We start from the raw sequence: 23,822 nt of genomic DNA, 5'->3' as shown, positions 1-23,822 counted from the left end.
ACCCAGATTTTTTTAAAATCTTAAGAGATAACTTCTTCAAATCAGTTTATTAAAAGATTTCATAAGTTAATTCATTTAAGCCTATGTCCAAGCCTTATATACATTATAAAGCTAAATACACTTTATTCACATTGCAATAAAACCATTTGCAAAATAGCACCTTGTTTGCTAAAGCACACTTTGAATGTGCTTATGTACATTTGCTTTTGTACTCTCAAATGCATTTGGCTACTCGAACCAGAATGAAATACAGAATGATACCCTCACTTCTGATAATCCACCCCTGAAAGTGGAAGGAAAGGGAAGGCATTTGCTATAACTAAATTAAAAACTGGCTTGGGGATAGAATGAGGAATCCTGCACTTCAAAGTAGATTCCAGAAATTTATTGAGAGATCTATGTTGAGACTTTTGCAGATTGATAGGTGCTCTAGAAGGAGCATATACTATAAAAATGTGAAGGAGGAAGTGCTTGTGCTTTCTTCAAGGCTCAATTATGTATTTGTTTTTGTATAGCTTAATGAATTGTCGTGAGTCAGCTGAGCCGTGTTAATATTCTTGGCCCCTTGAAATATGAGCCAACTCCTTACTTGAATTTTTAAATCATTGTTATATTTACATATATATATGAAATCCTAGATTGACTTTCAAACTGGCTAATTAACTATTTTAGCTTGGGAAAGGCAGTTAAAGTTATGCTTAAATCTAGACAGAATGTGAAAGCCAGTTATATTGACAATTTCTAGAAAATTCCTCTTTTTTTATTCAAAAGAAACAATCCATTTCTGTAGGGGTTTTGTTTTATGTAAGTTGGAGGCCAGATATCTTGAAGTCATTTAAGTCTTTTCTGGTACTAGAGATTGTAAAGCTGCTATTTAACATTCACCCAGGAGTTAAAGGAAATGGTTATGTCCGTTTCCTTTGCAGCGGATAGATTTCTGTCTTAATAAAAACACACATTTGTTTAAGATGTCTTGTCACCAACCTACGAGCTGCAATTATGCAGTTCTTAAGTTCTTTGTCATTTAAAATATTTCAGGGTACCCTTAGTGCACTGTCTAAAAGACTGATGTTTATTCGGTGGCTGATTCTGTTTTTTATGTTTGTTGTTCACGTTTTCTACAGAAACTAAAAATGGACTTTATTGTATTGTAAAAATAACTTTTATACATCATATAAGCTGGTATAATTTTTTAATTGTTACAAAATATAATACCCAAGGTTCTTAGACTGTCATAGTTTTGTATGTGGAACTTTATTAAAATATTGTTTTGAATTTGATTCTTCAATCCTAGTGTTTCGTCATACAGCTGCTCTTTTCTGTAGTATAGAAAAGCAAATACATTTGTAGGCTCTTATGGAACAGTGTCATTTGCAGGTTAAAACTTGTCGTGTTTGGAGTGGTCTCAATGTAAAACAACTTAATTTTTAAAAGAAAAAAACCAAAACCCCAAAGATCTACTATGTATGTCTCTCTTCGATATTTTGTAATTGCTTCATAATGTATTTCTTGGGTACGGTTTGTCACTGCCTAATCTTGATTACTGAATCATTTGCGTTTCTTTTCTAGGCACTCTGCTTAATAGTGCTACCATTCATTCCTGCATCAAACCTCTTTTTTCCTGTTGGATTCGTAGTAGCAGAACGAGTGTTGTACGTTCCTAGCATGGGATTCTGCATTTTAGTAGCACACGGATGGAAGAAATTATCGAATAAAAGGTAAGGTGGTGTTACCTACAACTGGTTTAACTCATATCTCATGATTTCATAAAAGATAACTATATAACTGCAAGCTTTTCCAGTAGAGCTTTTACTAGTATGAATTTATTGCTTAATAGCCCTTGATCTGTTTCAAGTTCTTAATGAGCACAGAGTAATGACCAAGAAACCATTTGGTAGTCATGTGAACAAATGACAAGAAGGAGGTTCTTAGGATACCAGTGGATTATTCTGAGAGTTTTATAACATTTATTTTATATATATATATACATACAGGTATACAGATATATTTTAGGTATATTTTATTTTAGACATATGTATATAAGCATATATATATAAAGTCAGACTGCACCAAACCTTTTTAGAATGTGGTATAATTTACATTATACATAGCTACAAAATAGACTTTACCTGTGCGCCTAGTAGTATAACCCATCTTTTTTCTGTAAAGAAACACAAATATTTTCTGTATTAATTTTAGACATTTTCAAGGATTAGGCAAAAAAATTTCTTGGCCAGATTTGATTTGTAATTTATTCAAAGGTGATTACTGACTGAAATTTACATAATGTGTGTATATCAGTCTGCAGCATATTAAAATCTTTTACTAATTAAATTTTTAGGTGCCACGCTAGGAGTGGACGTCAGAGCCATTCAGTATTTGTTAAACTAAATAATTTTTTGGTTAATAGTTTCTCCATAGGAAATTCTGCTCTAAAAGCATGTTTTGCACCCACCTTTGTTTTTTCTGTTATTTTCTACATTGATCTGCACATACGTCCCTCTGACCTGGATGCATTTGGTCTGCAACTTCATCCAGAAGTGATGTGAAAGAAAGCTAGGAACCAGGAGAGGATGGCTGGGGAGAAAAATCAGGCAGCAGAATCATTTACTACAAAAATATTGGGAATCCATACTCTAAAAAGTCTTATGAGAGAGAGAGGGCTTCTTGCTTTAGAAGTATGTGGAAAGAAAAAATTCTCATAGGGCTGGAGGGAATGTAATTACTGTATATGCCAGTTCTCTCTGACTGCTTTGCTAATATTTTAGAATTTCTGTCTTATTCTGCTGTTCTACTTTTTATTTTTTAATATTTTTTTTTTAAACTAAACATGGTAGTCTTAAGTCTGTGCAGCATTTTGTATATCTTAAAAATGGAGGCAGGGGGAACAGGAATTTTCAGGTTTTATCAAACCCCTGTGAAGTACATAGTGGTGTGAACAGCTGTTGCATAAGTCAGGTATAAGAAATAGCTGGCAATGGTGAACAGCTGTATGCTCAAGGACAAGATTTAAAAAAAATATATATTCAGTCTTGTAGGAAGGCTACTGGTTGTTTAACATGTTTTTTCATAATTAGATTTCAGAGACCAAATGACCAGTGTGTTAGAGAGTAAGGGATTTTTTTTGTATCTGTGGTGGTTAAAGTCAGTCATGTTTAAACTTGAGAAAAATAAACTGCACAAAATCTAGAAGATTGTTCCTGACAATATTGCAGAGAGTGACTTCTGCCCCAACTAGCAGCTTTAAAAATAAAATTGCTACAAAGACAGTAAACACTTCTCCTATGTAGATATTACAGTAGCACTAAGATTTTATTTGCTTATGGAAGATTGGGTAGTCTCCACAGCAGACTTGTGTTAAGATGTGTTCTGCAGTGTGGGAAAGATTTGTGGTCTGTGTAGTAAAGAATTTGTGTGGAATTGTCTGATATGAGATGAAAGAACGGGATGATACTTTAGTTACCTTTTCCATTTTTCTAACATTCTGTACAGTGTTTTGAAGAACCTCACTGTTTGTGAGGTTCATAATCATGTTCATTGCCTTAAATTACAGATAAGCTGTAACAGAAGTATAATTTTTGTACGTTTTTTGTTTATATTATGTGGATTGCATTTGTTTTTAAGTGAATTATATAATGATAATAGAAAAACAGGTAAGTAACAAAATTAACTTGAAATTGAACATTATTTCCTTCCAGATGTAGGAGTGCACCATTCACAAATACGGTCCTCAGTTTATTTTCCTCCTAGCATATAAGATATTCTAGTATAAATTGAAATTGTTTGTATGCTTGTAGTAAATCTTTGTTTGTTTTATTTTGTAGCGTGCTAAGGAAAATTTCTTGGGTTTGTTTGGCTGTGGTACTATTCACTCATGCCTTAAAAACACTGCACAGAAACTGGGATTGGGAGTCAGAGTACACATTGTTTATGTCAGCTTTAAAGGTAACTGTATTCTATTTAAAAAGAATAATGAAAAATTTGTGCTGATGTTCTCAAAAAGCTGCAGTAGAGCATGATAAAAATGGAGAGAAACAATGCTTTTTTGCCACTTATTTCTACATTGACAGTTTTAACATCTAATTAGTTGCTTTTGGGAATGCTTTAAAAGCAATGTGATGCATGCATGGGAATTCATCTGCAAGGAATAGTAATTTTTTATTGCATTAAAGCTTTTGAATGTATTGTCTTATATGGATGAAAGCATGATGTGCTTCAGTACAAAAATCTACAAAAAGTTTGATGCATAGAATAATTTCTTCAATGTGCATATGACATGATAGAATAGTTTGTACAACATCCCATAACAATTATAATGAATTTTAAAATATTTGGTATTTCTAGGAGCAAATAACCGAAATAAATGCATGTTGAGCAACAAGTTCAGTGTACTAATTCTGTATACATATAGCAGCTTGATGAAATCTGACACTTGCTGTGCATTTTTACATCTTTAAGACAGTTAAAAGGAAATCAGTTGTTAGGTAATTTCAACTTAATACCTTATGCATTGGTATCTTTCCGGTTTTAGGTAAATAAGAATAATGCAAAACTATGGAACAATGTGGGACATGCGTTAGAAAATGAAAAGAATTTTGAAAGAGCTCTGCAGTTCTTCATACAAGCCACACAAGTGCAACCAGGTAAAAGCTTTGACTAGCTGCCATTAAGTGGTGTCACTGCACTCCTGGTATTGCAGTACGCTTAGCTTACTTAAAAAAAATTTATCAATGACCTGTTTTTCTGCAACTGAACATCAAACAGTGTCATACACTAAATTAATTGATCCATAGTTTTTGGAAATAAACTCAAAAAAAGTCCTCCAGAAAAGTTTCTGTCTATTAAAAGATGCAAAGGCTTTCAATTTAAAACTATTGTTTGGAACACATTCTTTCTGAACTAACTTGAACTGTAATTTTTTATGAAACATAATTATTACTTAGTTTTCTTATTTAAAAACTAAGGAGGTGATTTTAAAAAATAAAAGAATCTAGATAGTATCAAAGTGCACATTTACTCCTGTTGTACATTATGTGGCAAAATAAGTTCTACATTGTGCTGGACAATCCTTCCTTTTTCCTTTTAGAAGCCTAATAAATAATCTTCAATTTATGTGCCTCTACTATAGTAAGAGGTTAAAGATAGATACACAGAAATGACCTCCAGTTTTTTACCATTTCCCAAGTAACTTTATAATCCGTCTTTGATTCGTGGTTAAATTATTAGCTTCATAATTAAGATGAAAATTAATATAGAATTGGGTTTTGTTGTTGTTGGTCTTTATGCAGTACCTGTACTTCAGGCTAATCTGAAGGCATAGGTATTTATCTTCATGATACTCAGTGCATTGAAGTACTTGAAATTTCATTGTTTTCTTTATTAAGATGACATTGGTGCCCACATGAATGTAGGAAGAACTTACAAAAACTTAAACAAAACTAAAGAAGCCGAAGAATCATATATGATTGCGAAATCATTGATGCCACAGGTAATTAGTAACTTTATTTTATCTACCACCACAGGAGGGAACTCTTTCCTGTTGCTGTATACTTTAAAGATTTTAGAGTTTTTTTAAAACATACCTATTAGAAGAGTAGGTCGTATACAGTCGTGGCTGTTGAAAATATGCTAACTGGGAAGTTCTTCGATTTAAATTACTTCTTATCCTGCTGTGTGATTATTATTAATTTTTTTGCCTGTTTACGTTGAGTTTTTTTCTGAAATTGAGGATATAAAAGAAAGATGACTGAGTTTCTGATCCCTCAAGAGAAAGATTAAATACAGCATTGGAGGTGGGATAAGGTAGCTGCAGCAGCAACAAAAATGTCTTTGCCTGAACATACTTGTAGAAACATTTGCCTTGTTACCTTCACCATTTGTTAAGTTACATTTGTACCTAAGAAATACTACTTATTCTAGCTCTTTAGGAGAAAAAGAGTGAAATATTAGAGGTATTATGAAGGACATATGAAGGTAACAAAAGCCATGGGTAAAATGAGACTGACAACAAAAATCAACACCCCTGTGAGCAGGAATACCATATTAAAAAGTTTGTGTTGTGAAACAGTTTGAAGATTCTAGTTGGATAAAGTACAAACAGTACAGTGGTTGCAGTGTCATAGTATTTTTGTCATTCATGACTACTTTTCATCTGCTGTATCAGTGGCTGGTAAAATCTTTTTTTAGGCTGGAGGGTTAAAAGCAGGAATGAAAATGTCAGAATGTCAGTTAGGCTTTAGGAAGTACTCTTAGTCTGAATGGGGAAAGTTTTGCAAGGTCTGTTTTGGTTTCTAATGGCTATCAGCATGAGCCCTGTAACATAGTAGCAGAGCTTAATTAACTGATATCTTAAAGGTGGTATCAAAGTCATCTATGCGGTCATAGAATTAAAAACATTCTGTGTATATTTTGGTATAATTTTCTGTGAAAGAAGAATTGCTATTTGTAACCATTAAGAGCCTGCACACTAATGTCAAATGATACCCTAGAACAAATGTGGCAGAGTGAAGAGGAGATCTATGCTGTTTTTCATATTTTCATTCATCTGTGTTTGGTACATATATTCATTTTGACAGATTATTCCAGGTAAAAAGTATGCAGCAAGAGTTGCTCCTAACCATCTGAATGTTTATATCAATCTTGCAAATTTAATTCGAGCAAATGAATCTCGCCTTGAAGAAGCAGATCAATTATATCGACAAGCAATTAGTATGAGGCCGGATTTCAAGCAGGCTTACATCAGCAGGTATCTTTTCTAATTTTAGAGATACATAATTTTGAATAAACATTCATGTGTTTGCAGCGCTATGAACAGTATTTAGTTCATACAGTTGAATTAGCTGCTGGAATTGATTCATTTCCAAATGAGAACATGAAGATTTGGGGCAATAATCACTTATTCATTACATGCACTGTTGTTTTAAATTCCTACTTCAAATGATGTTTCCACATAGCCTGTCTATTCAAACACGGTGTATCAAAACACTTTCATTAGATTTCTCTATGAATCTCAAACTCAAATTTCTAAGCTCCTACTTCAATTCTGAACTAAAAAGCTTTTGGTTAGTCTGAATCATGGCACTGTCTTTATCCTTCTTTGTTAAAAGGTGGTCCAGAAAATGTAGGACTTAACTAAAAAGCACATAATAAAGCTAAATAGATTGAGAGTAATGTGGCTGTGGGCACTGAGGCTTCTATTCAGTATTTTGTTAGTTGTGATTCCAGGGAGGTGCAAAGATGCCTAAACTGAGACAGTATCAGGAACCCTGTATCACTTCTGTTTTATCTTTTGTCCTGCATATGCATTTGTATACAGACGTTTTGAGAGCAGAAAGCTTTGGGAGTGGTATGTAAAGAAGGTCCTATATTGTTTTGTGTTTAAAATAAACAAGAAAAAATGCTGTTATTTTACATCTACTACTACAAGAAGGCAAACTTCTAAAAAAGCAGTCAATTACTTTCATATTAGTATGAATAAAAGTTGACTGTTAAATCTGATTCTTCAACAGGGGAGAATTACTTTTAAAAATGAACAAACCTCTGAAAGCTAAGGAAGCTTATCTTAGAGCTCTAGAACTAGACAGAACCAATGCAGACCTGTGGTACAACTTGGCGATTGTTTACATTGAACTGAAAGATCCAACAGAAGCCCTGAAGAATTTCAACCGAGCACTAGAACTCAACCCAATGCATAAACTGGCATTATTCAACTCAGCGTTGCTAATGCAGGAATCTGGTATGTTAGTCATCCCTTAAAAATGTTGAGTATTCGTATTTATAGGATGCATACTATTTACATTTTTTTAATGAACTGTTCTAGTTTTGGAAAGCAGAAGTTCATAGCATCATCAAAGAAAAAACTATTTATTGTAATTTATTAGTGGTGTATGGAATTTGTGTAAAGCATACATATACCTTAGCTGATCAGCATCTTTAATACAAGTGCTATTTTACAATATAACATCTTAGACATATAAAGGATAGTGTTACACAAACATCTTCAAACTTGTGCCTATATAATTTAAAAATGTTTCGTATTTAGTAAAATGTGTGTAGTATCTATGTTTTGCTTTTATATTGATACATTTCATTCTTGTCTAAAAAAATATAGCTGACTTCTGTGGGCCTTAAATGCAGTCCGAGGAAATGCTAATGTTTTCATAGGTTCTTCTGTAATACTGCTAATTAGGGTGAATGAAGTTGGATTTTCATCATGAGTTTATTTTTTCCTGTGTGTAGCTTCTAGCTGTATGGGTAAGTGTGAGCCTTGTTTGAATTCAGGCTGTTGCAGAGAATTTGGCAAGTGACTAAGGAAGGTTTGTTTCCTTTTTGTTGGGATAGTAAACTACCCTTAAGAAAGTGATAGTATGAAGTGTGATTTGAGCTTATGCAAATGGATTGTTCTCCATCTCTTCTCACATTATAAGTTAGGTAGTACAAGAAATGCCTTGTTTCTTGTCTGTAGAAGCGCAAAGGGCTTCAAACAAGCAGAAGCATTAGCTATCTAGTATTCAGTTAATCATACTGGAAGGTGCAGCACTGTTTCAGGCGGTGAAAGCAGATGCTAAAATTAGCTCCCTGCTTCCCTATCCCTTAGTAAGTCTGTGCTTGGAATTCCTTACTAAAATATGTTTGCTGGAGTATTCAGAAAAATAACACAGACTACCAGCTAGTCTAGCTAATCCTGGTATTATCAGGTAAGATTTTACTACATCTTTTTCAAACTTTGATGCAAATTAAATATGGGAGTTACATATTTTATTGTTTTGGTGTTAAAAGGTATTTTAGTCTGGCTACATCTGAAGTTACCCTATGTGATCTGTCTTTTAAACTGTCTAACAAAATGAGATTTTCCACTCCTAAGTTTGCCTCTGTGAGAGCTGGTTTGTCAGAACTGACATCTTTTCTGCATTCCATTTGCTCAACCATGCATGAAAATAATTTCTCTTAAACTTGTAGAGACACCTTTTGCATCTGTTATACTAAAGCTAAATATAATTCAACAGATTAATAGAATAATGATGCTGAATTTGGCTACAAGTCAACTGTAAGTGGTTTCATTCTGTAAAAAAGGTAATGTCATTTACTTTTCCTGTTACACAGCAATGAAAAAATGTAGCATTTTAAACTCTTCACTTTTACAGTTGCGTAAAAGATGTTACATTTCAATTTGTATAAAAATTAGCCTTTTACAGGCCTGGTCTAAAAATTATTCAGAGTAAATCTAGAATCAAATGTGTTTTCTGTCATTTAGGTGATGCTCGGCTTAGACCTGAAGCTAAGCAACGACTGTTACATTATGTGAAAGAAGAACCACAGGATGCAAATGGCTACTTCAACTTGGGTATGCTGGCAATGGATGACAAAAAAGATATGGAAGCAGAGGCATGGATGAAAAAAGCCATAAGGTTGCAGCCAAACTTCCGAAGTGCTTTGTTCAATTTGGCGCTGCTTTATTCTCAGACAGCAAAAGAATTAATGGCTTTGCCTGTCCTGGAAGAGCTACTGAGATACTACCCTGATCATACCAAAGGTCTGATTTTGAAAGGAGATATCCTTATGAACCAAAAGAAGGATATCACTGGAGCAAAAACATGTTTTGAAAAAATTTTGGAACTGGATCCCAACAATGTACAAGGAAAACATAATCTTTGTGTTGTTTACTTTGAAGAACGAGACTTAATAAAAGCAGAAAAATGTTTGGTTGAAACTCTAGCACTGGCACCTCATGAAGAGTATATTCAGCGTCATCTAAACATAGTTAGAAGTAAAATTGCATCACTCAGTGCTACGGAACAGTCATCACTTCCACCAGATGTGACTGCAACAGCAGGTGCAGAAGAAAAACAAAAATCATTTCAGAATTTGAAAGAAGAAAAAAATGGGCAGAAAACCACCCAAACAACAGTAGATAACAATAAAGGGCACTCAAAAAATAAGAAACGAACAGAGAAAACCAATATGGACAAAGAAACTCCCAAAAAATCTACAAAAGAAATCAAAGACATTGAGAAAAAGAGAGTTGCTGCCTTGAAGAGACTAGAAGAGATTGAACGTATATTAAATGGTGAATAGTCTTTATCATGTCACAATAGAAAAAGGGGAGAATACTATTTTTAATTATTGTTTAATATGTGATCCAATTGGAAGCTGTTCTCAGTACTTTGAAAACAGAAATAATGTTGACTGCATATCACTTAGCAAGCAGCAAAAGGCATTACAATGCTTTATGTGAGAAAACTGCAATTTTGAAATGTGGGGGATGGGTGGGAATCAAAGGGTAAAGGGTTGAGAATAATCTTAAATGCAGAATCCCGATTGTTAGAAAGCAGCACTCATAAAAATCATTGATAGTCAGGGATATTCAGTAATGCTACTTGCGAAGAATCAGTGTAAGAACTGAATGGAGAATTAATGGAATAAGCCAGACACTACTGCTTTCACCCGTATAAATCTGTTTGTAATAACATACTCTACATTTCAGTTGACACATTGTCAGTTTAAATCTTTATAGAGCTCATAATATGAAAAAGAATATTTCTTTCCATTATTTGTTTCTGGAACGTAACAGAAAGTCATCAAAATGCCACTGGTTGTAGTATAGCAGGATGCAACAACACACTAAAATTTTCAGTTGCATTCTCAATATGGAATGATACAACTACTTTTTAGCTGTTCTTTACTTACAATACTAATGGTTTGTACTGTTTTACCTGATAGAAATTTCATGGTGCTCTTAAGATCTTTAGACTATGCTTTTACTTTTGAAGGAAATGTGTGTTTTTAATTCAACTGTCGATCATCTGGTTGTTTTTAAAAATTATATAAAAAAGGGTGGTTTTCTGACTTTTTCCCCAGTTCATTGGATGCTGATAAATGCACTTTTGGTACAGTAACCAGTATGCTATGCAGTAGTCCTTGTTGACTTTGTATCAATGGCTGTGGATTGACTCCTTGGTGTAGTAAATTCTTATTTGTTTATAGCAAACTGGCTTTACTGTTTCTGTCTTTGGAACAGTATTTCTGTTCTCATGACTTCTTACAACACTAATATAAGTAATGATTGCTGAAGGCAGTGTGATAATAAGTAAACCACTGAAATCAGCAGTGTTTAACACAAGGAAGTGTAGATAGTATCCTTCCAAATACTAAGTTCTATTGTTTTGATCCTTTGTCATGGGTGTGTGGTTTTTATTAAATATTTATTTTAACAACTAAAATATTTCCATTTACACTTTTCCGCTAATGCATTGTTGTTTTAATTTCTTACATTAAATGAAAAATCCTTGCAATTTCCGTGTTGCTTTTGTCCTTGTGCAATGCATATATTTTTGTTTAAATACGCTATGGATTACCTAAACCCAGTGTTTTCCTTAATTGTGAGAAAGAAAAGAAGTGTAAGAGCTGGGTTCAGTCATTAATTAATTAATCATTAAATCTAACTCTTAGTCTTCATGTTTTGTCTTATTTTGTGATGTAGAAGTATTCCTTAGCAACTCTACTGTTTAAACTTAATCCTTTCCATAACTGCCCAACTTTCTGCCTCAGGCAGTAATCCAGCTGCAGGATGTAATTTATCCCTGTGGGAGGGATTTTACAGGGCTGAAGGCCTTGCATGGACCTTTTCTTTGTTATCTATCAGTTGTAATGTTACCACATTTGCTTGCATGGTAGTAACTGGGGAGGGGAAAGGGAAGTGGGTTTTTAGAAACATGATTTAAAGCTGCAGACAGGAACAGGTACGTGGTGTGCAGCTGCTCTTTGGGCAAAAGTTTTAAGTGCTGCTTGTAATGAAAGTGCTCCCGGGAATCTGTTGACCACACCTTGAAAAACACTGTTTTATCTTGTCTGTGAATAACTGGGATACTTGTAGCTAAAATAGCTGGTATGTTGTAGAAGCTTTAACTTGCATGTTAAATCTTCCCTCCAAACCTTTGTTTTGTGAAAGAGTTAGTCTTTGTTCTGGGCAATACAAAGGAACGTTCATTTGAAAGTGAAAGGAACTAAGTAGTAAGAAAAATTACTTTCTGATGGAGCAGGCCAGAATTCTCCTTTCTTTTATATCAAGAGCTCCCAGAAACTCATTGCCACAGCACTTTCATTCAGTCTGTAAATTGAAGAGGGGAGGAAAGGCACATTCTCTGCAGTTGAGCCTCTGTCATGCTGCTCTCATCTTGACGATCCAAGTATTTTTCCTTATGGACTAGGAAAAATTGTTAACATTAATTGATGCTGAGGGGGGAGGATGCCATCACGCTTAATTAACTGAAATCATCAGACTGGTGTAAACTGAAGGATTCTGGAGGTAACTCAGTTATTAGGCATTATGCCCCTTTTGTCTCCTTTAAAGAAATTTTAGTGAAAACAAGTATTTTGACTAATGTCAGTGTGCTGTGTTTGGTCTGTTAAGATGTGTCAACCGTTTTAGAATCATACTCATGGGAAAAATGGTTCAGTATGTTGAAGTGGCATAACTTCTGAAAAGTTATCAGAATAGTATTTGCTCATAGGAAGGCTGTCAGAGGAAATAATTTTAACTCTTTTCTATCTGCAAACAGACAAAGCCATTGGCAGGTGGTTTTCCCCTTTCAATTCAGCCCGTCTTTTCTCCTCTCCCTGCCATCCTCATGTGCAAGAATACCATATATGCCGTCCCTCTTCAGAACTCCCGATTTCACTGATGTGCACGAACTGGGAATTTCTAAGGATGGGACCAGCATACTGAAATAATTTGTAGCCCTATTCTCATACAATGCAATTGCTGAAAAAAACCTGAAGAGATGTCTTGTATCATCTTTGCATACATACACAAACTGTTCAAATTTACATATACAGCTGTAATAAGCATTTTGAAGCATTATACACATTTGTGCATATAATTCTAGTGCAGACTCATGCATTTTTCATTAATTTTTGGATCTTTTGCAGGTGAATATGGTCATAAAAGAGAGGTAAATGTGTAAATAAAGATTAGTTGGGTATGTATGCGTGTAGTTGGAACAACTGCATGCTTATGGGTAGTGCAGTTGCAGAAGGACAATGTGTGCGATTGTAGATTAGAGGATGGAATTTTTTTGGTTTTACACATGAAACATAAGACTTGGTTTTCTAAGTATTGCAAGTATTCTGTATTTTCTGAGTATTCTTTGCATTGCAACCATACATGCAGGATATATGTCTCTCTTGCCGATGGCCAGAAGAAACTATATACCCATCAACAAACAAAAAGCAATGATGACAAAACAGAAACAAAACAAAATGCAAAAAACCCCCAAACCAAACCAAAAACAAAAAAAAATCACAGAACTTTCTGCATAATTACCCTGAAATGGGAACAACATAATAAGCTATACAACTTCCTTGGGCTAGGAAGCAGTTCCAGAAAAACATCTATAGTCTTCCCTGGCACAGTGTCGTACTTTCAAAGATTGCTATAAGGAAAATTCAACATTTTAGATACCATGTACTCTGAACTAAGGAATTCTTTTTAAAATAATATAATGTTACTATTCCAGCATAATGCAAACTGCTAGCTGCTACATCTTCACCAGTGTAAGAAATATCATATAAGAAAAAAAAAAGTGAGTAAAAAGTCCTGTTCAGCTGGTGTCTTCCCAGTGCTTATAGAACTGAGAACTCTTGATAAATGTCCATACAGAAGCACTAATTTTCATTACAGTGAGTTTAGAGGTTACATGCTTAGTTGGGTGAGTTCAGCCTTTTTCAGATTGGACAGAAACAGAGAAAGAAATTAAATGTTTGTGAGGCTTTGCATGCCAGACGACAGCCTGGTATTGTGGAAAAATGTATACATACTTGCCAAAATTGTAGTTACTCTTAAGTCAACGTAGCAGACATAGGTGTATTTGATATAGTTTTGTAGGGTGATACAGCTTACAAGATCTATATGAGGTAATGAATTCTCTGTCTTTTCTACGCTGTAACTGTAACAAATATGAAACCTTGAAGGATTCCAAGTAGAAGTGAGCATTAAAATAAAGCATGTCGTTCAGATTCCCTACACCTATTCAGCATATATGTTTGTTCCTTACATTTAATTATCAGGGTATTGTCTTTTAAAATACGCATAGCAAGGTATTTTTAATTATGTGTGTATTCATCTACGCACAATGAGAGTAGGTGGAGGAGGAAAATACAACAATTACAGGATGTCTTGCAAACAGTAGAAGTCATAAATCTTGATTTTTAAAATACCATCTTGAACATACGCTCACATTTATTTCATCTGCAATTGTTAACCCAGTCCTGCACTTGTGTTGTATGTGCTCAGCAATGCTGTAGCGCTGACTGCCCAGTACAGGGGGCTCAAATGAGACTTGACAACTGGTACTTAAAGAATGGGGGATTAGTTCCTCTCTCTCCTCAGGCTCAAGCTGAATAATTGAGGCTGGCTTGCTTGTTTGTGCGCGCTGCTCATTTCATCTACAGGGATTTCAGACACTAGGGATGACTATCTCAGTTTGCAAGATACAGTAATTTCTCTGTCTAATGTGTGCTTTCTCATTAACAGAAAAAGATAGCATGATGGTATTGGGCATACCTGAAAGCTGTAGAGGAATTATAGGAAATGTTAAGTGTTAGTGAAATCTAGTAAGATAGGTATGTAATAACTGCTGTGGTCTGAAGTTATGCAAAAATATGGTAAGTCTTATTCAGTTAAAAAAAACAAAGAGAGCAAATGATAAAAGAAGTTTAAAAGGAGCTTGCAAAACAGCCTTTCTACCCTTTTGAACAAGTTTCAGACAGGTCTGGAATGCTGGGTTTTCTTCAGCCTCTATATGTAAACATTTATCACCAGTATAAATAGCTACAAACAAATAAATAGAGACAAAGGTATGTGAAAGCTGAAAATTCATCAAATTCAAATACTGTGCAGGAACATAAAAGATGATGAATGGGTAGTATTGCTTTAGATGTATTTATATGAGAGGGTTTGCATGAAGTTAAAAGTATGAGCTGTAATGAGTGTTTGTTATTTGGAAGTCATACAACATTTCTGCCTCTTACTTCAGCAAATATAGTCAAGGTCTTAGTGCAAATATTTAGGTTTAAATTTACCTTTCCAGGCATATTCCTTCAGCTGTTTTTATAGATACTGCAGAAGAACTAATTTGCTAGAATGTTAATGAAAAGCAAAAATAAGGAGCACAAATAAATTTTGAGAATAATTTCCTTCTGATCAATGTACATGAAAAAGTATATATTTGAACAAAAATATGTCTTGCACAAGGATAAAAGCTACACTGAAATGGCAAAGATTAAGAAATTAAAATGATGCATAAGAATTTTCCAAGGATTTTCCAATTATTTGCACTGGTTTATCTTGTGATAAAAATAACAAATGGAACCCTCTTTCCATTGACTTTACCTTTTGATTATCTTGCTGTCTGTAAGAATGAAAAAACCATAAACCAGAAAGCAACTGAAATGCAAGAAGACAACTAGGTTTTTTTGTTTTAAAGGTAAATACCAAACACTGTATCTTAGGCTTTCTAGTGTCCGGGTGTCCTAAGAGACTTCTGACTAATGAGGAAATACAGCAAACTTAACTCATCAATTATTGACCCTCTTGACTTCAGAGTTTAAACACCATTTCATAAGGTTGTTTTTACTAGTATAGTGTTCCTTCTTCATCTCTAGACAAAATGTTATAAAGGGATTGAAGGTGAGACTGAATTTCAGTAGCACAGTTTCTGCATTTCTTAAATACATTTAGGTTTTCTTTCTTTTATTCTCTTGTGTTGGATTTTTTTGTTTCTGTGGCAGTGGTACTTTCTCACACTGGCAGTGTTCCAGGACAAAAGGCTTTAAAGAGGAAAAAGGAGAGAAGCTAACTGAAGGGATTTAGGTCTTTGTATATACATTACTAATAAGCCTCTTCAGTGTTCTGTTTTTTACTTTTGACTTAAATATATATTTATAAAATATGTATGTATTTAAATTGCATAAGCAAGTCTTTGCTAAAGAACTGGAACACAATTATTTCAAAATTCACTAGGAAAAGTGTTCATTTCGCTTTATTATTGAAAACTATTATTAGTGCTACTTGGAACGACTATGCAGAAAAATACCTACCACCAGGCAGTAATGACCCGAGTTACTGCTTCAGATTATTACCTGGTATGAAGCAATTGCATAAATCACACAAATGATCAGCTAAGTGCAGAGGCCTACATAAATAAATCTATAGAGTTGTATAATATGTAGAACATAATGCCACATAACTGAATTTTGCTGTTTTATCTTTAAATGATTGGGTTTATTTATTGCTCAAGATCTGGCAGGGTTTTGAGAACGTAGTAGTTTCTGCTTCCAGGGGCAGCAACTCTGCAGACTGTTGTTCATCTGCTGTCCATTAGCACTTCAGAGGTGAAGGCTGTTATCTTTGTACTTGACCTCTTGGTAAATGTCTTGTTAAAAGGAGGAGCAGAGGGTGGAGTCAACAAGCTAAACTGGAACAAGATTTCAAGATCCTTTGATTTTGATTGTATCAAAACCAGCTGATCTGTGGGTAAGGATGAAGTTAGCTATCATTGTTCTATATTTCTGTCTTACATTGAGCAATTTAGAGTCAGTCTTCCTTGTAGTCCCAGTAGCAACTTTGGTACAGTTAGGGCTAGTAAAAACAGAAATCTTAAGCAGCAATCCAGCCCAAGTTCTCCATATGACAGGATAAATTACGGTGCTGTGAATAACACTGCTGGAAGATGTGGCCTCTGACCTCAAAATCTTATCATCATAGAAGTATGTGATGATCTAAACTAGGAAATAAATTAAAATGACGTTTCCATTATATATTGGGGACTAATAATGAAGTATCTAAGGTCTTAGAAAGCTTTTGAATTCTACTGAAATATGATGATCTTTATAATAACATCCCTCCAGGACTGCAGTTTTCTTCTTAAGAATTTACTGCTTTTCTGCGACTGCATAGTTGGAGGAAAAATGGCAATTTGCTTTTAAATGTTAATGACAAATCCCATACTCACAAATTTTTAATTTTAATTCAGGGTAATTATATGCATACATCCTGAAGAACCAGTATGTAGAATTGCAACGAATACCGAAAGCCCTGCCAAGGCAACATTTGGAATATTGCAGGTACAACATGACTGGGAAAGGTTAAGGTGGGGGGGAATCATCCAAGATTTTTGAACACAAAGATACAACCAGTTTACTGGGTGCTTGAGTACATGCTAGAGAAATATCACCTCCAACTTGGTTTTCACTTGTCTTTTTCTAAGCATCCTCTTTCAGAGACTGGAAGTGGGTTACAGAGTCTAATTCGGTGCAGCTGCTCTTAGAAGGAATTCCACTGTGTGCCGAAGGTGATTGAGGCTGTAGCATATGATGTGTGAAGAGAGGCTGAAGAATTTGATTTTGTTTTGCCTGAAGAGGCATATAGGGACTTCTTACTGGAGTCTTCAACCCTGTAGGTATTTGCACAGCTGGAGCCAGATTCTCCTTGGTGATGCATGGCAAAAGGTGGTGGACACGAGCTCCAGCAGGGGAAATGATAATTCAATGCAAAAAAATAATTCTTCTCAGCATTCCCATTTGCAGATGATCACACTATTCAGAGGTACGTCACCCCTTTGGCATATTGCCTGCTTCAGGCTTTTCAGCAGTCATGTCCCGTGAGAACAGGACGTTACTGCCCAACCACTTTGGTTGAAGCAAGTCATTTTACTGTGGCAGATACCGTTTGGGCTAACTCCAGGCATACGCAGTAGAATTCGAAAAGGTACAGAGAAGTAGAAGAGCAACTGAATTATTGCAAAGGTATTGCAAAGGTCATGCATTACTTATGCAAGGGTTTTACAGGGTAGAAGAGATCCAGTAAAGAATCATGCAATTTACAGTAAAGGTGAACAGGAAGTGACTTTTCTTTATTTCTTTTAATACCAGGATGGGGGACTTAAGTGAATGAAGACTTTGTTGGTAAAAAGGATGTCTTCACAAATTGTGTCTTGCAATAAACAATCACATTTAATTACGTTGTGGTTGCTGAGGTATAAAAGATCCCAATAACCAAACAGTTACACTGATGAAATTGAAGATGTATGAAATATCATTAAACACAGATAAATAGATGCAACTTCTGGTTTAGAAAGATCCTTGTGTGCAAACTCCCAAAACCTGGTATGATATACAGAGAGAAAAAACCACCATGTACCTGCACGATTCCTAAACTTTATCCTAAGCTCTTCCCCTAAACATTTGGCAGTAGACCCAGTCAGAGACTCCGTAGCAAGCTAAATGAACTTTGTCATAAGAAATATTATTCTTAACTTCAAAATCATTAGAGGAAAAAGTAGAAAAGTTTTGATTGGAGTAACATAGAATGAACAATTATGTATTGTAACCCCAGGTTTGGATATATAAATATAGATGAAGATCTTATCTGTAATGTTTTTGAACAGATAAATGTTATGGGTTCTTCAGCTTTGCAGATACAGGTAGGGAACAAATGCTAAGAATATGGTAAGGCATGGATATTTGTATGTACGCTGGCCAGCAAACTGTTAGTTGGATAGGCTGTGAACCTGAAAAAGGTGACATTAATTGAAATGAGTTTTGATAAATTGTGGAGTATTTGAGAGGATCTGGGAGTAAAAAAAAAACACCACAAAACAAAAAAAACAGTTTTGAGGAAAAAAGCTTCAGAGTGATTTATCTTAAATTAAATGGAAAAAATAAGTAAGCCTGTTATTCAAGTCTGGTTTTGCAAAGGGCAGATTTTTATACACAAATGTGCTAAGATAATTAAAAGGACAAATTAAATATAGAGAAAGGTAGAAGTAAAATACGATAAAGTTCTCTATGTAGATTGAGGTGCTATTTTATAGTTGAATTTACAGGTGAAGATAGCATTTGATACCATCTTTCTGAAATTCAGCTCTGGAGAAACTAATTTCAACTACAAATTACAAGAATTAATGGAGTTATTGGAGGGTGGATAAAAGCTATCCAAAAGGGAAAGAGCAACAGGCAGCCCTGCAGTATCTGGTAGCACAGTAGTTACTAGTGATGTTCCTAAAAGAACTTGGCACTGAACTTTAATAAGGTCAATAATGGCCCTGGTAGAAATACAGTAAAAATGGTGATTGTATCTGTTGACAATATAAATCTGTAAACACTGTAAATGCAGGGTAGGGTATTGAATAAAAATCATTTGTTAGGACTGGATTAGTAGAAATGGGATGAAATTCAGTAATATAAGATGATGCACCCTGGCACGGATATCAAACTTCTGTAGAGAGCTAGAAGTTTGCAAAGAACTAAGGTGGAAATGCAGTTGGCTGTTCTGCATAACAACAAGGTTATAAATTGCTGAAGTCATTTAGCCAAAAAACGAGCTGACTGTTGAAAAGATAACTCCAGTAGAAATAGAGGTATTCTTACTACAAGACACTGGTGATGCTCATCTGGAATACTTACTTTGTTTTTATTACACATGTCCAAGATCAGTAAAATAAAAATCAAACAATTTACACAAAATCTCTCTGGATGGGTAGGAAAAGCAGGGGGTTTATCTTCTGCAAAGAGCTAGAGCTTGTTATCTGAGGCTAAACAAATGTGGTTATCAAAATATTCAGTAGGAGGATAAAAACTGGAAGAAAAATTGCAATTTAGTCTAAAAGCAATGTTTGTATGAGAACAAAAAGGGAGAAAACAATTATCAATAAACTTGGGCTGGAAATGAGGCAAAAGGTCCAGTCTCTACTAGAACAACATGTTTAGGGACTATCTTTAAAGGAGAAGCTGGGGGGTGGGGGTGGCGGGGAGGCAGGGAAAAAATGTTATTTTAAGCTAAGGCTGTGAAACAGTTTTCAAAAAACCTGTAATAATAAAGAGCTACATTTTGTGACCCAGGATGTTCATTCTAATTTTGTGCTTCCTGAAAACACTCTGAGGTAAGAAATGGTAGGAATTTCCATCCCATTTTCTGTTTATTTTAGAGTGTATGTTTAAATTGGAGATACTCTTGTGAAAGTAACAATGCCTATAGAAGACTGATGGTTTTTGCATATGAAATCTTTCTGCACAGAACAATGCAACATTAGGTTATATGTTTTCAGTGGTTATAATTTTACTGAGATCTTGATGCAGCAGTGAAAATAAGTTGTCTAAACCTGCATGTTTTATTTTCTTCCTGAATTATTTTGCCATCTTACTCCTTTGAATTAAGAAGCTCCCACTGCAGGTTAAACAAAGGAACTTTTAAAGAGCCAGCTGAATGATGTTGAGACAAATCCCTTGATGTATCGTCATGTGTGGTGAATTACTAGTGTAGTACATGGGGGAGGGAGTACACGAAGTGACTGAAAGTTTGCAGTAGAATTCAGTTTTTCTGAAGATGCAAATAGTGCCTTTTTATACATGTATTGGAGATGGTAGTGAAAGCCTTACAAAACATTGGAGTGAATCAGTATTGTGGGTAACATGAAGTTAGGGAAGAATAAGCTATGCAGATCTCTCCCTTTCTTTTCTTGTTTCTATGCCCTCTAGCTTGTAGGCCAGGATAACGCGATTTGCTACATGTCGATAATAACAGTCAAAATTAAAAACTGTTTATAAATAAAAAAGAATGGAAAATGCATTATTTTGTACTATCTATTGTATTATATTATATATGTACCAATTTGTATTACATTCCTGTTTTTTAATGTGATATATAGTTCTGACTTTCAATCTATATGAAAAGTAAATCATAGGCACAGGATTGTCTTCTAAAGGCATTTTAACTGGTTAAGGTAATAAAAAAATACAGAACAGAGGTAGGAACTACTTTATTCGGTTATTCAGGAAATATGGAAAAAGTGGTTGATGAAATAATTTGTTAAATTTAAAGAAATAGAAAAAATATTTCAGATGCATCTTTTACATGTAAAAAAAAACAAACCAAAACAAAAGCAAAACCAAAGCAATGAATCAATTATAAGATCACAATGAAGCAATGACAATACCAAAGAACACAGAGAATGTATGCTTAAAAATAAGATTAGGTCCTTGAGTTTCCAGGGTTTCTTTTTTATAATTATTGAAGAGATTTTTTGGAAAATTTAGTCTGATCCTCATCCAAACTTCTTGTGTGTCTTCCTTTTGTTTCTGAGAGCATGACAATCTAAGGGATATAATTGCATTATGCTAAAATGAATAATAATTGTGTAATTCAGAAAAAAGCCAAATGTAAACCTAATTATCATAATTTGTCATTTTATTTCCCATTGGTTAACAGGTTCTTCCAGCAGAAGTCATATATTTGAAATGCCAGGTGAGGGTCTATCTTGACATTTTCTAAGAGGCATAAACGCATTTTTATATTTATACTGAATCAATGTTATATAGTCTTTATTAAAATTTTAGCCGTGTCAATTTTTATTTAAAAGTGTTTCCTGCTTGTATTGCAGTAAAGGTTTGACGCTGTAATGCTAAAAGCTTTGCTCACCAATGTGCCTTGGCACATGCATGAGAAGATAGGTGCAGGCAGCCCTGACCACCTGCTCTGCTGCTGCTCTGGGGTGGCTGATCTCAAAGCAGGGTAAATCTCTGCAGGGTTGCGCCTAATTTAAGACATTTATTCTGAGCAGCAGAGGTTTAATCCAAAACCTAGGAGCATGTCCTAATCCTCATTCATCAGTGCTTTTTCAATGTTGAAACACTTTTTTTCAGAGTTTACTTCTCGCCCCATGTCTCTATCCACTGTGCTGGTAGCCCAACTAGCATGCTTCTGTCTTCGAAAGAAAGGATACAGACAGTTTATCATCCATCCCTGTTCAAACAACTATGAAAAGTAGATGTAGTGCTTTCTCAGATTTACCTTAAACAAAACCAGTTTACCAGACAGTTAATTTAAAAATCAAAGCAAAACCAAGGCTTTTTCTATTTTCTATGCTGTTATAGCTTTTCCCACATATTTCCTTCCCTTCCCCACTTAAAGGGCATGAGATTTGTTCTTCTCCCACCTGCAGTCTTTCCAGAAAGACTTGACTGACTTCAAAACTTTCACTTCCAAGAAGATACATGCTTTCACCTATTTCTGAGCAGCATGTGAGGTCCTTAAATGCCTGGCTGCTGCGTGAAGGGTTCAAGGTTGAAATGCAGCTCCTCAGTAACCCTACCACTCTGTCCTCTCATGCTGAGGTTTTCCTCATGTGCACAAGACTCACTTCCACAGCAACCAAAGCTTCTGCTTGTCGAGGTCTCCTGTGGCATAGGTTTCTGTTACTACACACATGCACAGCCCCAAGTCATTAAGGCACTGAAGCGCTCAGTCGTCAGCCTTCAGGCCATGGGCACACTTGAGCTTGTGTTCCTAAGGAGACTTGCTCCCTTTCCCATTTTTAAAATGTATCGGGAATATCCAGCCTTGCACAAAACATAGATCATGAAAAAGAGGTTTAACCTTTTTTTGGTATTTTGCTGTTTTTTGGTATTTACTGTACTGTACAATCTTAGCTCATGCACTTTCAGCACTGAGATCAGTTTTCATCAGCAAGCTATGAGCAGTAGCAAAACAACTGAAAGGAAGAAAGAAGCTGCGATACAATACCAAAATCAACCTTTAGTTTAATGGAGCATCTGGAACATACTGACTTTGTTGATTCTTACTTATTGGTGATACAGAATTCAACTAAGTGCTGTTAAAGGCATATAAATTTTACGTTTTCTATGGATAATTTTTAAACAAGACTACAGTTAGCTTTTAATGCTACAAGCTTTTTAATTGTAGCATTTAGGCAAGACGTGCTATAGTTATGGAGAAGTAAACTTTGGTCATCTCTTTTTTGCAGGAGGTTGGATTAATTCTTTTTCTGACATTATGAAACTAGTCTGTTGGAAGATGTCTGTGAATGGCACATTCATAAAATGTCATAGAAGTAATAACTAAGACTTCAGGGCTGGTTTTGTGTGTGTTCAAATTTATTTGGATATATTTAGACTTTTTCCTTTTCTTAAATAGTAAAGTAGATGTTCTTAAGAGGTGCGTGTAGCTTACTTGTCTTTGTGTTGCATCCCTTAAAGTTGTGTAGGTGAGGAGTGACCGCTCCTGCCCTACTCTCAGTAGTCCCAACTCCCAAACCAGTTTCAGGGAATATTTTTAGCAGACCAGCTGGCACTGATCTTGTTGGCATGGTTTGCCTTTTCCCCCCTCTTTTTTTCTTTAGGCTATGTATTTGTACTCATTTGTGGGACAAAATTACCTGGTGCTTACCATCAAAATGCTTCTTTCTGTGCCACTGTCTGACAACTAATAGTAGACCCTGAGAGCAGGGTGTAGCCAAACCTAGTGCATATAAATGACATTTGTAACAGAGAACCTGGCTCATACTGCACTTTTACAGGAAACACTCGTTGCATGACAGGATTTCTTTTGATTCAGCTCCCAACAGATGTGAAATTCCAAGTTTTGCTGGTGAGGCTCTTTTTTGATAAATATTTATCTTCTGCATCGCTACGGACCGTGTATGTCTACCCTCTTTGAGTAGAAATTCAGAAATGATAGAACATTAGTTTCATTCTTCAAAAGGTTTTGCTATATGAATTTGAAAAATATCTATTTTTTTGGCCTGTTCTCATCCTCTTTCAACTTTTGGATAGAGCAACCTTTTATTTCAACTAACTTTATTACATTTTTTTGTAAGTGGATCCAAATCTTACTTGAGCAAATATAGGACTTTGTTTTCAGATCTTGCTTTTTCTACAGATTCTGTATGTGGTATCCTTCATTTAATTTTGCCTTTGTCTTAAATGCTCTGGTCTGATTTTTCTTCTAGAAGTACTTTTCAAAATTGTTG

General features: G+C 34.9%; 1 protein-coding gene across 4 annotated transcripts in view; it reads left to right on the top strand.

The window, feature by feature from the left end:
• Window positions 1-20,623, top strand: part of TMTC3 (transmembrane O-mannosyltransferase targeting cadherins 3) — a 36,641-nt gene extending 16,018 nt beyond the window's left edge. For 2 of the 4 annotated variants that reach the window (XM_037388181.1, XM_037388183.1), the window contains 7 exons: window positions 1,570-1,718; window positions 3,825-3,945; window positions 4,532-4,643; window positions 5,385-5,488; window positions 6,576-6,745; window positions 7,509-7,735; window positions 9,254-20,623. In XM_037388181.1, the coding sequence (XP_037244078.1) occupies window positions 1,570-1,718; window positions 3,825-3,945; window positions 4,532-4,643; window positions 5,385-5,488; window positions 6,576-6,745; window positions 7,509-7,735; window positions 9,254-10,074 (1,704 nt within the window). In that variant the 3' untranslated portion in view covers window positions 10,075-20,623. The remainder of the gene's footprint in view (window positions 1-1,569; window positions 1,719-3,824; window positions 3,946-4,531; window positions 4,644-5,384; window positions 5,489-6,575; window positions 6,746-7,508; window positions 7,736-9,253) is intronic. The other 2 variants (XR_005104343.1, XR_005104344.1) reach the window with 2 other exon arrangements.
• Window positions 20,624-23,822: the final 3,199 nt, after the last annotated feature.

Source organism: Falco rusticolus, chromosome 5 (assembly GCF_015220075.1).
Source record: "Falco rusticolus isolate bFalRus1 chromosome 5, bFalRus1.pri, whole genome shotgun sequence".
Classification (NCBI taxonomy): Eukaryota; Metazoa; Chordata; class Aves; order Falconiformes; family Falconidae; genus Falco; species Falco rusticolus.
The sequence above is the reverse complement of the archived record's forward strand: the minus strand, read 5'-3'. Positions and strand labels throughout refer to the sequence as shown.